The 27,608-nt window shown below is 33.7% G+C and overlaps 1 protein-coding gene across 1 annotated transcript; it reads left to right on the top strand.

Moving 5' to 3' along the window:
* The first annotated feature begins 24,665 nt into the window (after positions 1–24,665).
* Positions 24,666–26,435, top strand: LOC149571710 (uncharacterized). The gene has a single exon (XM_089815721.1). The coding sequence runs from the start codon at positions 24,666–24,668 to the stop codon at positions 26,433–26,435; it is 1,770 nt and encodes a 589-aa protein (XP_089671847.1).
* The last annotated feature ends 1,173 nt before the right edge of the window (positions 26,436–27,608 follow it).

The raw sequence follows: 27,608 nt of genomic DNA, 5'->3' as shown, positions 1-27,608 counted from the left end.
ATTTATGAAGGAAATAACCTAGAAAGTGTAACTCGGGAAGAGGAAGAATATAGAAAAAAAATGGAAGGATATTGTTTTGAGGGAGGAAATTTTTTGGAAACAAAGATCAAGGGTCCAATGGTTAACTGAGGGAGAAAAAAACACTACCTTTTTCCACATGTCAACCTCCAATCATCAAATAAGGAACACAATCAGCAAGCCGGATGGAGAAGGGGGAAGGGTTTATAAGGACCAAGAGGAGATGGGAAGACATGTGGTGGAATATTTTAGCAAGGCTTACATTAAGGATAATGCAAGAAATCAGGTTATCAAAAGCAGGTGTTGGGTGATATGGAAAAAAATTGTATTCTAGGAAACATCATGAAGGAGGAAGTGAAATGTGTTGTGTCTCTATGAAAACCTACAAGGTCCTAGGACTGAATGGTTTCCCCCAGCTTTTTTCCAACATTTCTGGGAGGTAGTAAGAAGTGGACTGGTTTGGGCTACCAATGACTTCTTTAAAATAGGTAAGATGCTAAGAAGGATAAATAAGACTTTTATTGCTTTGGTTCCTAAGACTCTGACACCCATGAGCCTTTTGGATTTTAGGCCTATTAGCCTGTGCAATATAGTGTATAAGATCTTTGCTAAAGTTCTGGTGAATAGGATAAAGCTATTCCTGGAGAGAATCATAGGTACTCCACAAAAGGAATTTGTCTCGAGAAGACAAATTTTGGATGTGGCGATAACACCCACAAGATCATAAATTCAATGGGAAAAAATAAAAGACCTGGAATGGCCTTCAAGCTAGATATCTTTAAGGCTTATGATAAGGTGAAGTGGAACTTTCTGAAAGAGTGGGATTTAATGAGAAAGTTATAAATCTAATTAAGATGATAGTAGACACAGTTCAATATTCTGTTCTTCTAAATGGTTCTCCTTGGGGCAATTTTGGAGTGGAGAGAGGACTAAGTTAGGGTGACCCACTATCTCCCTACCTTTTTATAATGATTGCTGAGGTATTGGGGAGATCATTCTCTAAATTGGTTAATACAAGATGTGTTAAAGGGATTAAACCTACTACTACTATTGAGTAGCAATTTGTAGATGATACATTCCTTTTTGGAGAATCCTCTATTATGGAAGCTAAAGCTTGGAAGAGTATTCTCTGTAATTATGAAGAAAGTTCAAGCTAGCAAATTAATTACTATTAAAGTAAGATCTATTTCTTTAACACTGATGCCTCTTTACAAAGGAAGATAAGGAACATTTTAGGTTTTTAATTAGCCAACCTCCTAGATACTTATCTTGGCCTATTGCTAACCAAAAAGGAGGTCACTAATGACTTCTAGAATACTATAGTGGAAAGAATTCAAAAGAAGCTGGCAGGATGGAAAGGGAAAATTCTAAGCAATGCTGGTAAATTATAGTTATTCTTAGTGGCTCTCTAGGGCATTCCAATTTACTTTCTATCACTTTTTAAAATTAACCAGAATATGGCTAACAAAATTGAGAGAATATAGAGGAATTTCCTCTAGTCAAGAATAGAGGAGAAGAACAAATTGAGCCTGGTCAACTAGGAAGATGTGAGACCTCACCCAATCCGCCCTAGTATAGATGACATAATCGCATTGTGGTACTTTTAGTTTGGTATTTTAATATCTACATTTTGATGATCCACATTTATGTTTGCACATTAAGGCCTAAATTATATAATTAATGATTCTGTTCATGAACTAGACCTTTTCTATTGCTTTGATAGAGGCTAAATTGTAGAAATGCTTATAATCCATTATTTATATTTGGTATTTGGATATTTGACATTATTCAAGATCTAGTAGGACAATGGCTTACTTTATCACTTGATTTTGACACTTACAGTAGTGTTCTGCTTCTACAATATGCACAAAAAAACTTATATTATGAATGGAATGATCGAACACATATGGATGCAACTTAATGACATGATAAAATTAGATTATAATATGATGACCTATGATACGTAGATAAATGACAATTTGACTACAATGGCTTATGATGTAAGTGCGGATAAATGTTAATTTGATAATGATGATTTAAGATTTAATGTGGTATGCAGATAAATGTTAATTCAATTATGATGAGTTATGATACATAGACATATGTTGACTTGATTTTGATATGTAGATCCTGATATTTTAACATTTTGAATGATTTACTTGAAATGATTGGGAAAGGAAATTTATTTGAATTATGTTAATAAGATTATGTAACGATTGAAATTATAGGCATTTATGATATTTATTCATATAACCTCCTTGGACTACTGATGCTCGAGTTGAATGTGCAGGAAGTGGAACCATGGATACTTTGGGGGGGAAACAAGTTCCAAACCTATGTGAACATAGTTTAACGAAGGCGAATCTTTGGAAGATTCAAAAAAGCCTCATTGTGAAAATGTGTTGTTTGTAATGTAACTTTGTTTGCATGAGGAAATGTTTAATCATAAGTTAGGTGCATTAGGAGTGTGTCATGGTAAGTTGAATGTGCTTTATGTGTCACTTGACACTTGTGAATTTTATATATAATTTATGTGTCATTTTGGGTTGGACCATGGTGGCAATTTACCCTAAAACTAATTACCCTATTAATAAGTAATTTAAACCCACTTGAAAAGGGAAGGATGGGTCTCAATCATAATAAATTCGAATTTGGACTTGACTAGGGTTTTGAGGGGTCATTAGGTGATCCCAAAGTGTCTTTTAGGTGAAAATAAGTTACCCATATGATAGTACATCATGTTAGGGACCTAATTTTGATCATGTGAGTACCTAGATAGCCTAGGGAGCCCCTTTACCCATGCATTCTTCCATCAATTCGAATTTGGAGTTGTCATATGTGTTTTCCCCATGTTCCCACTTAGTCAAAAAATAGAAAAGTTAGAGGAGACAAGTTTGTAAGAAGTAGTGGCTTAGTGTTTTTGCTAAAATAAGTTAGTGAGAAGGCTTTATTAGAGGGTCTTGGCCAAACTAGTGGGGTGTCTACCCACTCTCTAATTTTAGAGACTGTTAGGTTTTGGAGGGAGATTAAGGGAGCTCTACTACAACTATCCTTACCATAGCTTGGACCAAGGTTGGTGTCTCAAAACTTGTTTCTTTCTCATTTCTTGCTTTTAGCATGGTTAAACAAATCTGCAAGTGTGAGAGTTCATTACTAAAGTATGGATTTGCATTGAAAATCTTGTGATATGGATTTTTGGGTATTGTGTGAAAGTGTGGTGTTCTTGTTGCATTATGAGCATTGATTATGTATTGTGACAATGTGAGAATGTGTGATGTTCTTGTAAATTTCTTGGTTCACCTTCTTGGTTTTGTTTTTGTTGGAATGGAAAGTGAATGTGTTTTGTGCTTTTGGAGATCCTTTCTTGGTTTTGTTTTGTTGTTCTTCATTTGTTTTGCTGTTGTTCTTGTTTGAATGTGGGTGTTGATTGTGATTATGGGTGTGAAAGCTTCACTCACCCTTGGGAGGGCAGAGAAGCCTTGGGTGAAGGGCACAAGTTGGGCTTGACATTGCAGGTGAGAAAAGAAATCTTTTTCTTTTACCTCATGATGAGGTTTGTTATTATCATGGAGCATGGGCTCCATCATGGCCATGAATCTTGTTGTTTGGGAGGTATAAGGAGGTTTGGTGGATGAGGAGAAGATGGTTGTTTGAAGGCCTTGAGAGGCAATGCAGTGGCAATATGTTGTTTATGTTGTGGTGACCTTGAGAGGCAAAATGCATTGGCAATATGATATATATGTTGTTATAATTTCTCCTCCTTGAAGAGCCCACCTTCACCCAATGTTTTATGATTCCAATGGTGAATCATTGTGCAAGCCATGGGAGGGTTTTGATTGTGTTTGTGATGTGTTTTTATGTAGAGGTTGGTGGAGTATGTGTGTAACCTGTTTGGTTCTTGTTTCCCCTGCTCGGTGGGTGGCTTCATAGAAGCCTAGGTTGGGAGGTGAGCCTCCATGGTTCCTATTTTGTGTTTGTGTGCAGGTTTTGTGAAGATACATGCCATGAGGTAATAAGGTTTTCCCCCTTGTCTAAGTGGAGAAAATCCAAGTGTGCAAAGGAAGTTCAATGTTCATATTTTCTCAAGTGGAAGTGGTTCTCTTTGTGGAAGTCTTTTTGTTGACTCAATGGGATGTAATGAGATTGTTTCATTGTTACCATTGAATATGTAGAGGGAATGGTTTTAAGAAGTTGTGCATATATGTTACTTGCAAAGAAATGATCATCTGAAGTTTTGTGAGTTATGAAAGATTAGTATGAGTTGTAAAATATATTGATACCATTGTTACCATTTGAAATTGTGATAGGAAGGCTTGAAAGATTGTATGTATATATTTTTACTTGCATTAAAATCTTCCATGTTAAATTTCATGCGTTATGAATAAGGTTATATGTGGTTCTTCCCCCTTGATGTAATTGTAGATATGTAATGTATAAATGTCATGTAGAAGAATGCTAAGAATAGAGTTGATAAGATTCAAAACATATCAGTAGCAATGATGAGATATATGTTGAGCATTTCATAATTAGGAATAAAATCTCCATGTGTGATAGTTTCATCATTTATCCATTGGGGTTTAAATTTAATAATTTTAGTTTAGAAGGCAATACCACACTATCCACATACATATTTACTTACAATTCCATAAATGGGCTGAACAAACACAAAAGAATTAGTTCAAGAAGAGTAAACACTTAGAATAAATCTTCATGGACATGTTGTAGGTGAGCATTTCACCTCTCTAGAAAATGTATGGGAAAGAAATAATTCCTTTTCCCCACAATACAGTGTAATAAAATAATAACCAGAATATACTCTGGAATCTAGCACTCTAAATAAGAATAAAGTAATCTTTATATCCTAGGGTAAATACTTAAACCTAATAAACACCTAGCCTAAAGTTGTAAAATGAGTCTCGTAAGAACCATGTGACTTATCAAGTCACCATCATGCTTAGTTCAAATAAAAACTATACATATATATATATATATATATATATATATATATATATATATATATATATATATATATATATATATATATAATATAACCATGACCCTGATGGGATGGCAGGAGGAAGGAAATTTATATAAAATAATAGCATGAAAATTTGAACAATAAGACCAACATGCTAGTTGGGGGCCACATTAACTATTAACTTCTATTCATTACAAACCGCGACATGGGCTTTAAAGTTAAGTCACATCAAACAAAGAAAAATATGTGAAATAAAAAAAAAAAATAGGGGAAACAACAAACATAAATTAAAATAAAACTAGAGTTGACCTGTAACACAAAATTTTTTTGGCACAACATGTGCAACCACTCCCCATAACGCCTTTGTACCTAGCACTCAGCCCAAGGGTGCAGAGATTTGTCGCGCCCCTACAACCTATACGCCTCCTCATTCTTTTCGCCGCCCAAGACTCCTGCCGCCAACTCCTTTCACATGAGCGCTAAAGCTGAAGGGAGGGCATAGAAAGCATAAATGGGAGTTAGGCGCTAGGTAGAGTCTAGGATAGTGGGAATCGAGTAGGAGCTTGGGAGAATGTGTTAAGAAGGGGCAGCTTGAGGTTCGTGAGATAATTTAATGTGATTAATGGGATATAACTCTGACTCCATGTCAGATTCACCTTTCGTTGAGCGCCACACCATGGATGAAATGACACCTAGAAAATTGGTATTAATGTGGGGTGGGTTAATGAAAGGAGACTTGGTAGGAAAACATGTTAGTGTAATATTTTTGTGATTAATTCATGTTTGTTAAATTTAGTGCTTAACTTATTTAATATTAAATAACTTGTTAACAAACTTGGTGTTAATTCAAATAGATCATTGGGGTTTTCAAGAAAATAATAATAATTTATTAGTGTTTAAATTATTTGTTATTAAGTCATGTTGTAGTGGAATGTAAGGGTTAAGTGTTATATGGGAGTAATATTGTTCTTTTAGAGATAATATAAGTTATATTATGATTTGAAATCTACATTATCCTTAAAGGAATATATATATATATATATATATATATATATATATATATATATATATATATATATAAAATAGTAATAATAATAATAATAATAATATATGTATATAAAGTTGTATCATTATTTTAATAACAATATTCCAATATATTAATTTCACTAAATCAATTGACCATAATGAAGCTTTAGTAGACTTGATTAAAAGACTATCTTGCCAAGTAGTCGAACACTATCTTCGGGTGTTCATAAGACGTACTTAAATTATCAATGGTAAGCTCTATGTCATAAGGACACATGTATTAAATAATGGCAATAAAGTTAGCAAGTAAACAATAGAAAATTAAATTATTATAACTAATCATGAATTAACCTAATAGTCTTGCACAATAGAGTTAAAGTTGAATGCATCAGATGTAATGCTAATAAAAGAAAACAAACTCAAGAGCTAATAATAATAATAATATTTAAAAAAAAAAAAAAAAGTTGTATTTTGCTTAGCAGATTTTTTTGGGCATGACAGAAGAGGTTTGTAAACCAAAGGAGAAAGAGGGGTTGGGAGTAAGAAGACTTCATGACCTGAATAAGGCCCTCCTTACGAAGATTGGTTGGAGACTGGGAGAAGATAATATTGACTGGAGTAATATTATGAAAGCTAAATACTTGTCAAATTCCCTATTCACTTGGAGCACAAAGGCCCCCAATTCTAATCTAGGAGGATACTATGGTTTGGGATTTAACTTCTAGTGGCAAATTTATAGTTAAATCAGCTTACAAACATCTCTTTAGTAAGGACCTCTCCTCCCCATTATGGAGTAAAGTTTGGATTAGTAATCTCCTCCCTAAAATTAATTTTTTCTGGTGGACTATATAGCATGGTAAAATTTTAACTCTAGATAATCTGAAACGAAGAGGTATTTTTATCACAAACTGATGTTATCTCTACAAAGAAAAGAAGGAGAATATCTCTCACTTGTTCCTCGAATGCTAGTATACCTTAAAGATTTGGGCTCTGGTGTGGGAGAAATTTGGATTGAGTTGGGTTTTGAAGGATAACTTATGTCAATTTGTGGAGAACTGGAACTACCTCTTCTATCACCCAAAATTGGTTTTTTTGTGGAGAATTAGTCCACCGTATATTTTTTGGCATACATGGAAAGAAAGAAACAACAAAATATTTTGAGAGGAGTAAAAACCTGAGGAGGCGGTTATGGGAATCATGGAGAAATTGCTGAAGGAAAATATAAGGATTGCTAAATGTAAGACACCGAAGGAAGAACCAGGTAGGAAAGAAGGTCAAATTGCAGAAAGGTGTAGTATTCAAGAGGATTTTTATCTTTTTGGTAACCAAAAAGTGTTAAAAAGACAACAAACGAGATGGAAACCACCAACTCTAACACAACTTAACCTAAACTTCGATGGTGCTACTAAAGGGGGTATATGAGTAGTGGGTGGAGTGCTGAGAAATGGGAATGGTGATGCACTGTTAGTCTACTCTAGGAAGGTGGGGGGTGGAAGTAATAATTTGGCTAAAGCAATGGCTCTGCTTTGGGGTCTTTAGCTAATTAGTGAAATGCAAGTTAAGGAAATAACCATAGAAGGGGACTCCAAATTAATTATTGATATGGTAAAAGGAGGTTCCCAACTAGGTTGGAATATTCATACTATCATCACAGACATTAGGCATATTTTAGATGGGATGGAGAATGTCCACCTGTAGCACATCTATAGAGAAGGAAATATGATGGCGAATGTTGCTGCCACCATGGGGTTTGAATTAAAGGCAGTCACATGCTGCAAAACCATGGAAAATCTAAAGGAGTAAATTAATTCCTTGATATGCAAGGAAAGAGGGGGGAGCAATAGTTAATAATGGATACAAAAAGCAAGCCTGACGCCAAATTTAGTAATTTCATCCCTAGAAAGTCAAAATTCACTAATTTTAATAAAAAATTTAGGGGAATGAGGAGAAGATGATATCATACAAATAAGATAATGAATGAATGTAAATTAAGGTGTGTGTTATTTCGCCATTATGATAACATAATATAGAATTTAAATTAATTCCCATTTGAAAGTATGAATAATATCATTATTAAGATTGTCAAAGATTTTAGGGATGTAAAAATTATGATGTTAAGCATGCATGAATCCCATAATGAATTTGTATGGGATTTTGAAGCACCTCAAAAACAAGCTTGTAAAATGATTTTGTTTATCATAAAGAGACTCAAGGCCAATATTATTCATAGTGATATTGAAGACAAGGAGGTTTAGATGCGCATCATTGAAGTGGGGGAATCAAAAAATAGAGGGGAAGATATGGGTGGAGATTTGAATTGGCTAGAGCTCAAAAAAATGGAAAATTTCAAAGACAAGATGGCTACCTGGTTCGTATTATAGGAAGGGGGATTTTTGCCTTATATGTAGGCGATGGTGATGTATGATGAGAATTGTGCTCTCCAGTTCATTAATGGATGGAATGATCGCAAGGTAACCATAAATGACATTACATTTCAAGTGAATGAGGAAGTAATTGTGATGGTCACTAAGCTATTTATGAAGGGGAAAAATGGAGGAAGGTCACAAAAAAATAGATGAGGCCAGTATGAATAGTTTTTTCACTGATGACGAAGAACCAGTGCACTACAGAGGAGGATTTAGGAGGGATAAGCTGCCAGCCCCATGGAATGACGTCTACTTGGTGCTCATGAAATACCTTATGCTAGAGGACAGCTTTAGAGTTTACTACTACTACCACTTTCCCCTCTTGAACCACTTTAGAAATAGAGATTTTATTTATATCCTATTTTTTATGTTACATTCTCTAGAGGATATGGTTAGTGATGTTAGGGAGAAGAGGAACAAGGGGCATAATTTCACCATTATTGATCAAGGCCTTATCTTTTTCCTGTACCAATTCCATCTTGCCCTTTGCTCCCCTAGGGTGGTTGTGGTTGACAACCAACACCATCATCAGAATTCCCCTCCAAGTACTAGCATTAGGACCAGAATCCATACCCCTCGGCCTTCCCCTCATCATGAAAATAAGAAAAAGAAGAACCTTGGGAACAAAAGGGTACTAAAAAGGTTAAAGTTGAAAAATTGGTGTAGGTGGAAGTGGAGGACGAGGAGGAGGAGGGAGGAGGAAAGGGTAGGAGAAGGTAAGGAAGGATTATCCAATCCTAGGCAAGATATAAGCAAAAATCTAATAGATTTAGGGTTGAAGAGGCGGAGGAGGAGAGCTCTAAGAACAATGATACAGAGAGGGAGGAGGAGAATAACTTTGTCTCCAAGAGAGAAAAAGGGGAAGAGGAGAAAGAAAAAAGCGATAATTCTGTTGATAATGCCCAAATATCTGCCAAAAACACTCAGGTGTCTGCTAGAAATGCAATCACTATGGAGACTACCAATGTTTCAGCCAGTTTTACCCTGCAACTCATTACTTTTTGTGAAGACAGTAGTAAAGTGGATACCTCCCCCATTACCATTTCCTCCCCAGTCAAAGAAAAATCCAAGGTTTTTACTAACCCATAGGTTTTGCAAGATGATAATCAAGTGGAAAAAGCTAAAGAGAAAGATAAAAAGGCAGAAATTGAAAACAATGAAAAGGTCAAGGAGAAAAAGGATGTGATTTCTCAACTAGATCAAAGGGTTAAACTTTTAGAGGAGGGGTACTACTCCTCTAAATTTTCCCTAAAGGTCACTCATGCTACAACTACCACCCTCCAATTACTGGCATAGGAGAAATAAGAAATAGGGATGGACATGGAGGATCATAAGCTCCTCTATAAGTTTCTTGTTGAGGATTGGGATTGGGTTTTACTAGCTGGGAAGGGAAAGGAAAAAAATGAGAAATAAGTTAGTAGTTTTAAGGGATCTTTGGATCCTAGTTGTTTTATGTTTTCTTGTTGTTATTTGGTTTGCTGGTATCCAGCTGTTACTCAGACTTGGGTTGGCCTAGTTGTGCCAACAGTTTTATATTACAAACTATAGTAGTATGATTAGCATTTTAGACTTCTACTATAGATTAGATGTTTCTATTTTTAGTAGTATGCTAGTTAGTAGCTTGTGTAGAACTATAGTTGCTTCTTAGTTTTTTTATGCTTCGGTAATTTTCTCTACTAATTTTTGTTGGTGATGCACTGGTTACCAACCTTTTGGTTGTAAGGGCTGACTCCCTTGTTTTTGGTTGCTTTATATTTCAAAAACATTACACTAGCTAGACTAGTAGCACTTAGCCCAAGCCTCCTCATTGTCTACACCATCACCATCACCTTCATCAGGTTCAACTTCTTCATCCCCTGTAGTAGATGTTACCCTATCACCATAATTCAAACTCCTCCTTTTTTGTGCTTCTCTTAGTCTCTCGCCAATCACTCTCATGATAGGTAATGGATTGTTATTTATTTAATCCATCCAATATTATTCAACTTTCCTTTTATACTTTAGTTTGTCCATATATGCCTCGAGGATCTTCTCAAATCTATTAGGCTCCTTAAAGGGAACTTGAATTTAATAAAAGTTGTTGGGTTTATTGGAACTAAGATGGGGGCAGTGGGGAGTGGGGAGGGAACAATGTAATCACAAATCTTGATTTTTTTTTTTAAATAATAAAATTGACAAGAAATTGATACTATAAATATGATAAGCATCCACAATATAAACATAAAAATATAATTTTGGGTGTTGTGGAAACCTTGGAAATAAGGGAAAACAATAGTGGGAGTTGGTACCCACAAATATCACTCCTAAAAAAATCAAATCTTTCCCTATTAGGATCTTACATTCACTCTATTAAGACTACACTCAGTTAGAAGTGTCTAAACCCTGATTAGAGCTAAGAAATTATTGTTAAAGACTACCTTGTTAAAGGTTTTAGATCTTGTTCTATGAGATCACCCCACTAGATAATTTTATATCAGATCATTTAGGATTATGAAATACCCTATTAAAGATAACCTTGTGAAAGGATTTTAATTCCAAGTTAATAAACTTTCCCTTCAGTAGTGAACATAATGGAATGATCTTATAGAAGCACTTCTATTCTTGCTAGATCTGATATTTCATTGTTATAATAACATAGACTTAACTCCTTCACTTCTTCACTTCATCTCTAATATTCTCTATCATCACAAAGATCACTTTCTCTTTGATTTCATCACTTATATATTCCCTTTTTAGGTTAGAGACAAAAAAATGAAACATATTACCAAATCCATATTGAAAATACGAGTGTAATGGTAATCAAATTGGTAAATGTGATAATCAACAACATTGGCTGACATTGTGATACAAAAATTAATCAAAACATAATCATATAAATGACCACAATCTCAAAAATTTAAAACCATTTTGACTTCTAAACTCCAAGAGCTGTACCATTAGGGTTTCCTCTAAAATGTACTTTGCACATAGCATCACTTGAAGAAATCTTAGATATTCCATATGTAGCTCCTATAGTATCTTAATGCATGACCACAATACCTATAAACTTTATTCAATCATTGCTTCTATAAATATGGTACGTAAACTAAAAAAGCTCTATATGGATTGAAACAAGCTCCAAAAGCACGGTATGAAAGACTTCACAATTACTTGGCAAAGATTGGTTTTGAAAGGATAAATGATAATAGTAATCTATACTTGAAGACCGGAAAGACTAATGAGGTACTGCTATCTAAAATATTTATTGATACTATTATATTTGGAGGAAAAGAAACATTATGAAATTTATTTGCTGATAAAATGAAGAAGGAATTTGAAATGTCAATGTTTGGTAAAATCAAATTATTTTTTGGTTTACAAGTATATCAAAAGAAATATGGTATTTTCATTACTTAGTCCAAATATATCAGGGAGATGTTGAAAATATTTGGAATGGAAGAATCGAGACCTATGAGTACACCTATGTCTATAGGACATAAGTTATCCAAAAATGATGAATCTGTTGATTTAAACCAAACACTATATACATGAATGATTGGAAAATTGCAATATGTTGTTCATAACAGGCTTGATATTGCATTAGCTATTGGGATAGTTGCTAGATTTTCAACAAGTCATAAGGAGAACCATATGATGGTAGTAAAAAGGATATTGAGATATCTGAAAGGTTCAGAAGACTATGGATTGTATTACAAGAGGAGCGATAGATTTGAACTAAAGGTATTCATCGCCTCTGATTGGGTGAGAAATATTGATGAAAGAAAAAGTACTAGTGGAGGTGCATTCTTTCCAGCAAAAAGATTGTTGTCATGGAAAAGAAAGAAACAAAATAGTATATCCCAATCAACAGTTAAAGTCGAGTATGTGGCAGCTGCAATGAACTATTCTAACATTATGTGGATCAAGAAATTACTAAAAGGAATGGAGGAAGAAATTATGTATCTAGTGGTTATCTATTGTAATAACACAAGTGCTATCAACATATCAAAATAATCCTATGATGCACATGAAAAAAAAACACATTGCTATCAAGTATCATTAGTTGAGAGAACTAGTTCAAGACAAAGAAGTGAAGTTATAATATGTACACACAAAAGAGAAAATTGTTGTCATATTCACTAAAGCCCTACCTAAATATGCTCATGAATATCTTAGAGGTAAATTGGGGGTGATTCCCCCTAAGAAAAGATACTTTAGGAAAGATGGTGCTATGCATCAAATGTGCTAATCAAAATATCATATACATTGATGCAGATAGTTCTATTTTAGGAGATGCTTAAGGTAGTCATGCAAAGTAAAAAAGTAAAAGAACAACATAACAAATCATTTATTTATAGATGATAGAATTAAACACTAACATGTAGTTATCTACATAAGCAAGATATATGAATAAAATGAATCCAAGAGAGATAGTATCTTTGGCATTGTTGTCAAAGAGGGAAAGTAGTACTAAAGAGGGAGAGTATGTAAGGGATGTTAGAATCTGAAAAGATTAATAACCCAGAAAACTAGTGCAAAGAGTAAATATCTAAACTATGAATGCAAATGATACAAAATCAAAATAGCATCATAGAGTTAGTCTCCAAGAGAGTAATGCAAATGCTGGAAGCAAAATAGCATTAAGAGGATGCAAAAATATAGATACAAATACAAGCCAGGTAGCATGCTTATATAGGCTAGGAAGAGGGAGGAGGTGGCAACACCAACCAATGAGGAGCAACCATCTATCGGACTAAAGATAGCAAAGTATCTTCCCAAGATAGCTAATGGATGCTCACATGTAGGAAGGTGACACCTCACAACCATTCACCTAATAAGACATGCTTTATTAACCTAAGCAAGATTATTAAAAGTGTAGGAAAAACCTAGCAAAATAGGAAAAATAAAAATCTACACTAACACCCCCCCATAAGTGAAGCTTAGGTGGATGTAGAAATGGGTCCCAGCAAGTCAAGCCTGATGAGGTACCCATGTACATAAAATTCCCCCAAAAGAGAGAGAAAAGAGACTCCCCAAAGAAAATTAGGACTCCAAGTAAGAGGAAGAGGCCCCCCCAAAAGATGTAGCATCCTGCACCTCTAGTAAAGCTTGCAAATTTTGTCCAGTAGATCCACTTACATCGAAAAAGTTTTCTTCCCTTAGGAAAAAAGACAAGATCCCAAGTGTGGTTCCTCATCAAGGAACTATACTCTTCCTGCATAGTTGTATCCCACTCAGAAATACCAGAAGCCTCATGAAAGGACTGTGGATTTGAGGTAGTAGCAATGAAGATATGTAGAGCATCCTGGAATTGTGAACGAGTCTTCTTGGTGTTTGATGGATCCCCAACCCAATCACCTGCAAACTGCAAGGTCTGTCTAGCCCAAAGTGGACCAGAAGATGGAGAATCTAGAGGAGAATCATCAACCTGTGAATGATGACTAGGAGAGGAAGGAGGTGAGTCCTTTGAATCACTCTCTGCATCAAAAGTGGAGGTAGAAGACTGCTCAAGTGAATCTAACCCATCAAAAGATCTATCATGTATTCCAAGTGACTCCAATGTCAAAGTAGAAGGCAACCTTGTGACCATGCTTTGCTGGTTAAGCCGATGAAAGTTAAGATGGCCAAACACTCATGCCATAATCTACTCACATCATTAAAGTGAGTGAGAAAAATAGTCAAAGGAGGATCAGGAACAAAGTGAGAAAACATATAGAGTCGTGACTGATGATTTTCTCTCTCAACTGCAACTATAGAATCATTGTGCAACTCACGTATCTCCACTAAATCAGGAGTGAACTCAACCTGCTTGCCTAAACCTTTGTGAGTGATCTAGTGTACCAATTGGAGATTAGTTGATAATGAGGGTACATAAGGAACATCATGGAATGTACCATCCCCCACATCAACAGACCCTCTCCCACACACCTCAACAAGAGTGTTATCACCCATCAAAATAGAAGGCATAGTACATGGCTCCAAGGATGCAAGTTCTTCCTTAGATGAAGCCATTTGGTGTGAAGCACCCGAATCAAGAACCCAAGTGGATGGTGAGAAAGCAACTGCAAAAAGGGCCTTGCCCTTTCCGTTCCCCTTGTTGTTTTCTTTTTCCTTGTTAGACCCTTCATTAGAACTTTGTTTGATAGACTCAGGAACACTGATATTATTCTTCTCAAGAATGTATGTCAAGTGATCAAGTTGTTTCTGCAAACATTTATGTTCATCATGACCAGGTCTTTTACAATAGGCACATTTGACCTTTTCTTTCTTAGGCTTATCGCCCTTGGAAGATGGTGTATCAATAGTTTCTTTTGAAGAAATTGATATCTGATCCTTCTTCTCCTCGCTATTCTTTTGTTTCTTATCCTTACTATTGTTGGTACTACTTTGTCCTTGTTGTTCTTTTGTGCCTTGGTTGGCAGCCAAGGCATGTGACTTAGAGGACTTAAGAATGCCCATCTGGATTAGCTTGTCCTGTTCTCGAGTGAGATTGACAGCAAAATCATCTAAAGATGGCATGGTGAATTGAGTACCAAGTGCACCCTTAGTAGCATAGAAGGTAGAGACAAACACAAAATATTCTGAACTTAGCTTAGAGAGAATACTAAGAATCAGTTGTTCATCTTTCTTTTTGATTCCACATTGTTTTAACTGCAGCCTTAGTGATTTCAATTTGGTGAAGAAATCTTGGATTGTGTTGAAATTTCCTGGACTCGAACTAATTAATTCATTTTCCAACATATGACCCCTCATTGAATCTTGTGTGCCAAATAGTGTTTCTAGCTTTGTCCATACTTCATTTGGTGTATCCAAAGACTCAATGTGAAATAGCAAGTCAGGAGAAACAGAAAAACATAATGTTCCAAATGCCTCATCACATTTGTTAAACCAGTTAGGCTTATCTTCATCTTTAGCAAGTTCAGTTTCAAGTCCCATAGTTATCCTATTTAATCCAGCTTTCCTTAAGTGAATTGTCATGCATGATTTCCACTCAAAGTAATTGTATGGAGTTAGGATGGGCATATTTGTTTGATCCATGATGAAGAAATACAGAGAAGAAATGCCAGAAAGAAGAGAACCTAGTCACGACAATGCCCCCCCCTCTTTACTCAATCAAAGAACCCCCCCCAAAGAAATATGATTTGGAACTTTATTTTAGTGCATTTACAACTACCACTAGAAAGAGATACTTAGTGGTCTTGATTTCAATGCATTACAAACCCTCATGAAGAGCATATGCTAAAAGTTAAACTTGGGCACAATAATCAAGGAAAAAAATAGCGCCACTGCGATCTACTCAAAAAATCATGCACTTTCAAAAAAAGAATCGCCTCGATACGAGGTCGTATGAGAAAGTTATGATCCTCTGAAGTTTCCAAAACGAGAACTGTGCACAGTCATGGCTGAGAATCTGCAATTTCTGAAGAATTCATGCATGAAAATCAAAAAAAAACTCCACTAGTGGATAGAGCACAAAAAAATAGCCAAGTTCATAACAAGAATCATCAAAATCGGAGTCCGTATGAGCAAGAGCGAGACATTTGAAAACTGCGTTCAAATCTGTGACTGCCAACGGAGAGGGGTATGGCTGTAGCTTTGCATGCTCGATTCTGCAAAATATACATCTTGCATGCAAAATCTAAAAGATACCCAGATGGTTTTTCGGGGCTGCGAACAAAACCCAGAAAGCGTTTTTCTTGTTGATGTATAAAAGATGCTGCTGTAGTGTAAAATAGACGCCTTTAACAGTAAAAAACGGCTCCAAAAATCAAGAAACGACCCCAGCAACCAAAATATGACATGCAAATGCTAGATCAGCTTCCTAAGTCCATCAATGGCATGCTGGAACTTGCAATACTGATTGGAAACTCCAAATATGCAAGTTGGTTGTCAGATTTGAGACTGAAACCCCAAAGAAAAACCGTTTTTGTCAAAACTTTTCTAATTCTCAGGATCATCCAAAGATGTAAGAGAAGAGCATACTTCGTTTTTCAAAAAACTACAAAAAAGTTTATTAGCCCCCCCCGAATCTCTCAAATAAGGAAACTAAGATCTACTCTTGCACATAGAAAAGCTCTGATACTATGTTAGAATCTGAAAAGATTAATAACCCAAAAAACTAGTGCAAAGAGTAAATATCTAAACTATGAATGCAAATGATACAAAATCAAAATAGCATCATAGAGTTGGTCTCCAAGAGAGTAATGCAAATGCTGGAAGCAAAATAGCATTAAGAGGATGCAAAAATAGAGATACAAATACAAGCCAGGTAGCATGCTTATATAGGCTAGGAAGAGGGAGGAGGTGGCAACACCAACCAATGAGGAGCAACCATCTATCGGACTAAAGATAGCAAAGTATCTTCCCAAGATAGCTAATGGATGCTCACATGTAGGAAGGTGACACCTCACAACCATTCACCTAATAAGACATGCTTTATTAACCTAAGCGAGATTATTAAAAGTGTAGGAAAAACCTAGCAAAATAGGAAAAATAAAAATCTACACTAACAAGGGAGAGGTTGTATCCAATATTTAAAAGCAAGAATTTACATAAATAGACTGGCAGAAATATCTATGATAGAGGGAGTTTGAACTCAGAACTTAGAGGGAGTTTCTAAAATTGCATGGATGAGAATCAAAATGAAACTAACGATATTGGTTTCTTGTGGAAGTGAACTCTTTTGGATTGTATGGTAACAAAGAGGGAGATTGTATTCATAAAGTAATATATTTGAGGTATTTCCATCAATGCCAAAGAGGGAGATTGTTGGAAACTACAATTGAAATAAGAGTTATGTTGTCATTGATGTCAAATCTACTGATGAGAAATGTTGTTGTCTGATCTAAATTTCATATCAATATGATTGATGAAGAGGATTTGAGAAATTTCTTATAAAAAAAGTACCTAGAGGTTGAGATATGAAAAGGAAGCTACAATAGATATTTGATTAGTCAGACTTGTTATAAGCTAGAGTTACCGTTGCACCAAAAGATCGACCTTTTAATGCCTGATACAACCACTAGACTTATATAACAGAGGAGGTTGTTAAGCCATGTTACAAATCCCAAAGGAGAAGGCTGGCGATTCCAACAATTCTCCCCTTAGCATTACCCGAGAAGATTCAAACCTATGACCAAGCTTTGATACCACTTTTTATAAGCTAGAGTTGTCGTTGCACCAAAAGATCAACCTTTTAATGCCTGATACAACCACTAGACTTATAGAACATAGGAGGCAGTTAATCCATGTCACAAATCCTGAAGGGGAAGTCTAGTGGTTAGACCAAAAAGACTATGGAAAGATAATTTGATTGTTTACATTATGAAGACAGGTGAAGATATTGTAAGATCGCATGAGCTTGATTGAGAAATAGAGTAAAAATCAAGGAGTTTTGAAGTCTATGCCAAGTGATGCTAGTGTCAACCGACCCACTGTAAAGTGTTGAGCAAATTCAATGTTAACTGAGCATCAATATCAACTGAGTGACATTATTGATGTCAAGCTAGAAGATTTATAGGGATCGAGAAAATTCATGATGATTGAGTGTTATAACTTAGTGTTGGCCAAGGAACAAAATTTTAGTTGTTTGCGAGAAATCATAATTTCTAGCCAACTCAGTTGATTTCTTGGGATATGGAAAGTGTGTTGAAGATAAGGATTGACATAATGGATCATTTAATTTAAGGAGAAGATTAGGAAAGATACCTAATGAATAGATTTTGTGAGAAGATTCTAGAAAAGAGATGAAGATGAATAGATATAATGAATTTGTGGGATAAGATTGTAAACTCTAAGATCTATGATGATTGTGGAAAATGGAAAAAGGAGTAGAAATATCTATTTAAGGAGGCACAAAGGAAAAAATTAAAGAGCATGAGACACAAATAAGAGAAGAGAGTAGAGGAGTTGTGTGTGTTCAAAAGATCTCTACTGAGATGGAACAAAGCTTCTAAGGTTGATAAGAGAATATAAATAAAAGGCTTGAGTTTGTTGTGAAAAGAAGGGTGAATGCTTGAAGGGTTATCAAGAAAATCAAGGACAGAGATGACGAGGAAGGCTTATCAAGGATTTAATACATGAACTAAATAGAAATATAAAACTGCAAAGTGAGTTGTAATCAGACAGATCAAACCCTATTTTTTAAAATTTCTAATCATTATAAGTAGTTTGTATTGAGATCCTTTTAATCAAAGGTTGACTTAACAGTCATTAAGGACTTAACAGTCTGTGTAAATCCTTTAACTGGGTGACACTCTAATATAATGTTCTAAATTCCTCAAAGAAAGTCACTCTTAACAGGGTGATTACTTCATTTAACTAGGTCATGTTTAACAATGTGCATTGTAACCTTTAACAGGGTCAGCTCCTAATAGGGCTCACTTCAAAAGAGTGAAAAGGCAGTGACATGTTGTTGGTGGTTTTTCCCAAATTGGATTTCCATGTTAAATCCTAGTGTCAAACTTGTGTTGAATGTTTTAATGGTGTTTTACATTTCAAATGTTTACATTCACCAAGTCTACTATATTACGACAATAAACTACTAGTTAATTTTTTATTCAAACTAAATTATAGACAAAGATGTAGGATAATATTGAACATACAATCTTTAAGTGTTTGATTTTTTAATTGGTACTAATGGACATGGACCTTGAGTAACTGATTCACCCCCTCTCTTAGTTATTCTAAATATTCTAACACTGGAACATTCTCTTGCACAAGTTAGCCATTGTTAAAGAAGATAGGGACATTAATGTCTATGACATTTTCTTTAATTGTATCTTTGCTAAAGAAATTTGAGCTTTATTTGGTTTTCATATTGATCTAATTTTAATATACATAATATCATATTAGAAAAGATCTTTAACACCAAAGATAGTTTCAATCTTTTCTGGTATGTACTCTCAATTGAGATTCTATGGCTTTTGTGGAAAAAAAGAAATGATAACATATTATCCAATGTCTCTAGAAATCTTAATGGTTCTCCTAGGAGACTCATATATTATAACATATCCTTGTAGGTCACTTTAGTGATAAAGATTAAGGAGGAAAAGTTCAAAGAATTGTGGCAAAATGGTGATGCTATTATGCTAAAGAAAGAGATCAAATTCAAATACATAATAGAGACAGACCCTCTAGTGCCCTCCACCTTTGAGCAAGCAATAAAGGAAATGAAAATGCTTATTCAAGAAAACATAATACCTCTTCTTGTTGCAACTCCAGTAGAAATATGTGATGGTTACACTAGTTTACCCAAACCTTTAGGGATGGTTTGTAATGGTTTCTAGAGATGTTGTACTAGATTAAGTATAACTCTCTCTACAATGTTAAGGAAGAATGATCACAAAGAATGCATTTTGGTAAATTTTGTATGCTACAATCAATGAATAGAGCCAAGTTGGTCTGATTTAAACATACAATTTAAATAAGACATTGGCGCTCAAGAAGTGGATCATAAGTAATAAAGATTCGATGGTGTACTTAATACATTATACTAAATTAAAAAAAGAATATATACATGCATATAAAAGAGCTAAAGATGGATCTAAAAGCTTGATAGCCCAAGAACGAAACATCTTGTATGTTTGGTAAACATACACCCAAACAACCTATGTTTGCCAATAAACATTTACATATAATGGTGTCTAGGAACCCCTTCCCAAAGGTTACATTGAATCCCATACCAAAAATCAAAATATGTCACAAATTGATAGTTACAAAATTCCTTGTGGAAATCCCAACATAATGTTCATTGTTGGACTTAATTAGAAACAACACCCGATAGTCTCTCTTGTCACTCAATATGATGAGATGAGAAGCAATTGTTGGTACAACATCCTTGGGGACAGTACATGGCTAGGAGTGGTAAGTGACACATAACAAAGCCAAGTGACACATAGCACTAGGGGAGTAGGCAATCAAATTAGAGGAGATGATGTTGACAAGGTAAGGAGAGACCATAATTAGGAGCTAATGAAATTAAAAATATAAACAAAGAGAAGCAAGTCATTACGTTGAGTTGAAGAACCATAAAAAAATATCTATAGTCCATCACAATCATAATTCACCAATGTGTTTCCCAACTGATTTCCTTCCATACATTTGTGAGAAATTTGGAAGGACTAAAATTTGGCCAATAAGGACCACTGTGTTAACAAGTAACAAATCTTTTGATCATGAAAAGATTTTATTTTGATTGCTTCAATGATGATTAACAAGCCTCCCTCAACATGAAGATGGTGAATGGATCCACATACTAAGATCCTGTTGGAGGTCAAAAATTAAATCTAAGACTTCTACAGAAGCCAAAATGAGATTGCCTCACAATCCCTAATCAAGAAACCAATACTAGATAACCTAGGTTACCCCTCATGGATTTGTCAAAGTTGAGCTTTAAGAAAGAGTTGGTGGGAACTCTCAATCTAATCTCCCTTCTATTAACCTCTTGTTTGAGCTATGAGAATGAAGAACAAAGGAAAGGAAGTTTGATTCCATACTACTTATTAAGAACATCATTATCCCATGATGTGAAAAACGTTGAGGGAATTTTTGTTGTTTGTATGACTCTACTCCCTGCTTCCTTGATGATCTTGCCAATTTTGGATATAATATGGTTTAAGGTGGTAAATTATTGCCTAAACAACCTCATGTTTCTTTCCCACCACATGGAATGTACTATAATTTCTAGGATAATGATCTATAAACAAGCAAAAATTGAATCTAAGAACAAAACAAGCCATTGTTGGAATCAGCCCAAAACTTTATTTGGTAGAAGTGAACAATATTATATTTTAGACTAAACATGGACCCAAGCACGTTATGCAAACTCATATGTTAAAAATAGATAAGTTGTTTCCTCTAAGTGATTCTTGTAAAAGATACATAGAAACTAATTTGTAATATTCAGTTTGGCCAATCTATCGCTAGTTAAAACCCTATATTTATTTGCCAGCCCCATATATCTAATCTCATTCAATCCATCTTTGCTCATATTTTGGTGGAAATCGACATCTTTGGCTTCCCTTAGAAATTTTAATTAAATATTCAAATGGTTGTTGGTGCAACCCATAGACTATGAAGGGGTCCCTTTTAGATGTAGTCATTACTTTCAAATTGACCATATGAAAAAAAAAGTGTGAAAGATAGAGTTCAGAAGGAGGTTTCATGGTAGAAGGATGTTTCTCAATGGTAGTATACTATAGAGAAGAGAAACATAAAGAGTAAGAAATTCTTGAAGGTTGTCGAGAAGTGTAACAGGAAGCAAAAGAGCTTCTTTGAGATTATTTGATGAGAAAGGTTGCCAAACCCAGTAAGCCATCTTTCCTAGAATGATCAACCTATTAATACTAACATGGTTTCAAGGGAGGTAGGTAAGCTGAAATTTTGTGGTGTTGATATGATTTTGGAGGAGTTGGGTCAATTGAGGAATAGTGATGTTGTAACTTTTAGAAGAAAGAAGAAGAGAATACATCATTTGTCTTAGGATAAGGACATAGTGGATACCCCAAATGTAGGTCTCGCGTGGGACATCGATTCTCATTTTAAAAAGTAAGCAATTACAGATGAATGAAATGATTTAAACTCTAATGATAAATGTTGGGATTGGCATAGTATGGCAATTAGGGTGTGATGAATGACAAACTATCAAAGGAGGAGAAAAGAAGAAAATCAAGAAAGAACCCTTTGATATGGTTCTCAGATCTCACTCTTAGGGTAGTAGCTCTGGAAAAATATAATTGGATTTATGTCGTTTTCTTGGTTTCCTTATGTGTGTTCAAAAACTCCTTACTTTGGGATGACGACAACCTTATTTATTACTGCCCTTGGTCCAACCCAAGTTCTTTTTGTGGTTCTTAATGAATAAAATATCTAGTATCAAGCTAAAACAAATCTAATTAACTAAATTATGTTTAAAATAACTAAAATATTTATATTTTAATGTTAAAATTATTTACTCTCCATAACTTAGTTGTTTAAAAAAAAAATTCTATTTGTAAATTCAATAGTTTTTTGTGTTGACCAATAAAAATGACGACAAAAAATAGTTGTTGTTTAATATTATTCAAACTTTTGTTATTCATATTAATTTTTCAATCACACTTAGTTTATAAAAATGTAATTAAAAAATTATGCATGTCATTTTAAAATACAATTGAAAAGAAAAACTTTGATAGTGAAACCCTTTCATTAATTCAATAATTTTCATAATATAAAATTTATTTCTCATTCATAATAGTTATTTTTATTATTAAAAAAAAGAAGATTAATATTCAAGTACTAATTCTTTCTTGATTAGGTTGTTTTTGATATAAAAACAGTCAAAACTAGGAGGTTGGCCCTTTACAACTAGGGGGATGACCTTTAGGTTGTTACTAATGTGCATTTCTATATTATATTAAACACATTTTCTAATCAACTATTTGATTATTATTATATGAATCAATACTAGATATTATATATTTACAAATGTTTTATTGGAAATAAAAATTAAGGTTTTAATAATGATTGTTAATGAACCAATCCCTTTCTTAAATTTATGACTATTATAAGATTTCACATTTATCATGAATTAAGATATTTGAATTCTAATGTCCCCAATCATTTTACCTTTTGAGGTTTAGCAAATCTCCCAAACTTCTACTTCTCAACAAGACCATCAAACAACATAAATTCAAACAACATAAATCATAGGTCTTGTCAAAAAAATTTATTAGTAATAAAAGAATAAAATTTATTTCAATATTTTTTTAAAAACCCAATCACAATTTACCATGGTGTTGTAGATTCTCTAAAATTTATTTCAAGTGACTATTTATTTTTAATAAAAACATACGCAAGTCTATTAGATATTAAATAGAACATTGTAAATATATCTCAAATAAAATAATTACTAAATACAATTTTAAAACTAGTATAATTTCTTAAATAGAAGATGTTTAACATTTTTCATTCAATTATTGAAAAACATTTTTATCTACAATAAAAATTAAATTTAATTTTCTAAAATAAATATTTTAAGAAAATTTAAATTCTTAAATTTTAACTATTTTTCTATTATTTTAAAGAATTAAAATAGTAATAAAACAAATTATTTAATTTCTACATTTTATTATCCTAAAAGTAGTTACATATTTTCCTTCATGGCCACAATTATTATTAATTTAATTCATGTCTTCCATTATACTATCATTTAATTTTAATTTTAATTTTTTGATCTTTCATATATTCATACAAATGTTTTTAAAATATCCAAATCACTTCCTTATAACAAGAGCTATTTGAGAGCTGAAGTCCCTGCCTCTAGGGAAACAAATTGGACGTAATATTTAAAATTATGGTTTTGAAAAGAGAAGTTATAAATTTTAGTAGATTTAATTTAGATTTTTAATTTTAGTTTTATACAATAATGTGGCGACTAGCCATTGTCTAAAAATATACAACTTAATGTAATGCATTGTAAAATCACGATATTTGAATTATTTTTAACCAAGAAATTAAATTTTTTAAGAATTTTATTACATAAGTTAAATTTAGAAATTAATTGATTTTAATTTTTTTAATTAATATATACTAAAGTCTATATATAAATCAATACAATTCTTAATAGCAATAATATATTTTAATAAAAAATTAAATTTAATAATTATCGATTTATATAAAACTAAATTTTAAAATAATTTAAAATATATTAATATTTTTAAAAACTATTTTGAAAACTAAAAATTGTGATATTAATATTGATAAGATATTATTTTTGTTGTGGAAGATAAAAACATAACTTTTTTATAAATCTAATGAAATTGTGACAAATATGCAAAAGATAAAGTTGTAATTATTTTATAAATCTAATGAACTTGTGACAAATATGCAAAAGATAAAGTTGTAATTAATAATGAACTTGTCATTAATGTGTGTTAGAAAATATTGTATTTTTTGAAGTAGGAAAATAATATAAATCCCACCAAAAATGCAACAGACCAATTAGAAAAAGGTAATAAATCAATATAAATTAATTTAAAAATATTAAGTTGTTGAACTTTAGAACTTAGTATTTTTTTTTGGGTTGCACAAATTAGCAAGGGGGGGTAAACAAAAATAAGCAGACTAATAATAATAATAATTTGTAACTTTGAAGTTTTTAAATTCTAAATTTATAAGACTTAAAGAGAATATTTTCAAGTGCCCGAGGGTTTTCTTCTGCCTCTTCGCGTGTGCTCTCTTACACCTTGATCATGGAGATGATGCTCTACTGGAAGTGGAGACGCCCCCTCTTCCTCTTTCAACAGGTATTTTCCCTTCATTCTCATTCTTCAGTACAGTATACACATAAACAGCGTAAACCCCCTCCTCACGTCACGCCCAAATTTACTGCCCTCTGTAAATTGGGGAACACAAACAAGGCCTGGGATGAATTCCATTCAGCCTTATCTCAACGCCGTCCTCTCAATGTCGTATCCTTCAATGCGCTTTTACATGGCCTTGTGACCTCTAGTGATATCTGTAGAATTAACTCCCTTCTTGCTGAAATGAAAGAGATGGAAATACAGCCAAATGTATTCACTTTTAACATCCTCATAAAGGGTTCGTGTAAATGGGACCGAATTGAGGAAGCACTTGGGATTTTCCGCCAAATGAGGCACGCTCATTGTGTTCCCAATGTTGTTACATACAGCACACTAATTGATAGGATATGCAAAAGAGGTAGAATAGATGAAGCTCTTGTTTTATTTGCTGAGATGATACAATTTGGCATCTCTCCTGATGTTATTTCGTGCAATACCTTGATAAATGGTTTCTGCAATGTGGGAAGGGAAGATGAAGCTCTAAGGTTAGTAGCTAAATTGAAACACAATTACTGCTCTCCAAATATTGTTACATATAACACTCTGATTGATGGCCTTTTTAAAATAGAGAGAGTAGATGAAGCTCTAGGATTATTTGCCAAAGTGATAGAAGAAGGCCATTTTCTAGATATCTGTACGTATACCAGTCTGATAGATGGATTTTGCAAGGCTGGAAAAATAGGCAAAGCATACATTCTGTTTAAAAAAATGATGGAGTTTGGTCCTTTTCCCGATGTAGTGACATTTAGTACTGTTATTGATGGACTATGCAAAGATGGCATGATGCACAAGGCTTGGGATTGTTTCTATGACATGTCCAAAAAGGGTTTACAACCAAATGTAGTTACTTATAATACTTTGATACGCAGTCTATGTGAACTACATGAGATGGAAAAGGCTCAGAAGTTGTTCAAAGAGATGCTAAGAAAAGGCAACTCTCCAGACATTGTTACCTACAACACTCTGATTGCTGGTTTATGTCAGAGTAATAGGGAAAATGAAGCTTTTACAGTTTTCTTTGAGTTGGAAAATAGGGGACTTCTCCCAGATGTAATTACATGTAGTACACTAATATGTGCACTTTGCAGAAAGGGGAAGATGAACATGGTAGAGAAAATGTTGCAAGAGATGGCAAAAAGAAATTTGAAACCTAATGTGACAACATACAATACAATCATTGATGGTATGTGCAAGGCAGGAGATTCTTCTAGGGCACATTCACTCATGAATAAGATGCTAGATGAAGGCTTGACCCCTGATGTAGTCACTTACAGTTGTCTTATTGACGCTCATTGCAAAAATGGTGAAATAGAAGAGGCCTTGAAGTATTTTTTAGAAATGAAAGTGAGTGGCATTGCTCCAGATGTTGTGACCTATACTATATTGATTGCTTCTTTTTTCAAGGAAAACAAACTTGACATGGCTATGTCAATGCTGAATGAGATGAGAACAAAGGATATAGTTCCTAATGTTTTCACATATACTATATTATTGGACACCTTCCGCAAAAGACGTGATTGTGAAAGAACTTTTTGGGTTTTGGAACAAATGAAGAAAGAGGGTTGTGCTCCAAATGATACAACTGTCCGGATACTTGGCTGGCTGATAAAAGTTGGTAAAACAAAAAAGTTTATAGACTTTGTATGTGATGATTCCTTTCACTAATTGAAGAGGAAAAGTTAAGATACTTTGTAAGTGATGATTCTTTTATATCTTCTAGGGCAGCATAGTGCTCATGCCTTGATGATGAGCACCAACTATATCAAAATTGTTCTTGAGTATTTATTCTTCCTATTATAGAATTGAGATTTACGCATTCATTTTTGTCTTTAAATATGTATATCGTGCAAGGACGATACAGTTACATTGATAATCAATAGTAAATAATTTCAGAATGATATTTAAAAAATATCAACAATTTTAAACATTTTGTAATTTAGATAAATATAAAATTTCTTTGATACATGTTCAACTTATAGTGTTTGTCATATTGAGCTCATATTTTTCCTGATAACTGAGGCATGAGCCCAGAAACTGTATCAGAATTAAAATGAGATTTATAACAGTTTGTACTCATTAATTATTTAAAAACATTTTTCTTGAGATTGTTGTTTTTTAAAATTACAAGTATGCAGATTAAAATGACTTCTAACAAGAAACATACTTGGGTGGGGTAAAAACAGGTAGTTACATTTCTATCTTTAGAGAATGAAATATAATATTTGCAGCTGAGTGATCATGACAACAAATGCTCTTGTATTATGCAATCCTCTCTGCTTGAGGAGAATGATGCAATATTGAAACCTATTTCATTTTCATAATTCAATGAATCTAGTCTCTTAAGTATATTTGAGCAGCTGTTAAAACTCTTCTAACAAAGATTCATGTCGATCTAATAATCTATATGGCCAGCAAACCACTTTAAAAAATAACATTATGTCTGCACATTGTACTGAACAATCGGTAGATTTCGCTGGGTTTCCTAGGAGTCATGGGATATGCCTAATCAAGAAATGGTGATAAACTGCTGGTGGGATATGCCTAATCAAGAAATGGTGATAAACTGCTGGAAACTAATGGTGATAAACTACTGGAAATCTATTATCTATTGATTAGGAGCCCTTAACCAGGGTAAATAGATGATTTATTCTTAATCAATAAATGGTGATCAACTACTAGAGCAAAACCATGTTAGTTTATGATTGGAATTTTCAGATTTAGAAAAGTAATTCAAAAGGAAATCTTGGTAGGCTAAGGTCAGGGGTTGTGTCCCAATATGCTAATTCTCAATATTTCTAGAAAATCAAATTCTTTGAATATAAGTTGGATTAGGGGAGA

Source organism: Cupressus sempervirens, chromosome 2 (genome assembly GCF_028749045.1).
Source record: "Cupressus sempervirens isolate cs-2001-9-10 chromosome 2, ASM2874904v1, whole genome shotgun sequence".
Lineage (NCBI taxonomy): Eukaryota > Viridiplantae > Streptophyta > Pinopsida > Cupressales > Cupressaceae > Cupressus > Cupressus sempervirens.
Note: the sequence above shows the minus strand (reverse complement) of the source record. Positions and strands in the feature narration are given on the sequence as shown.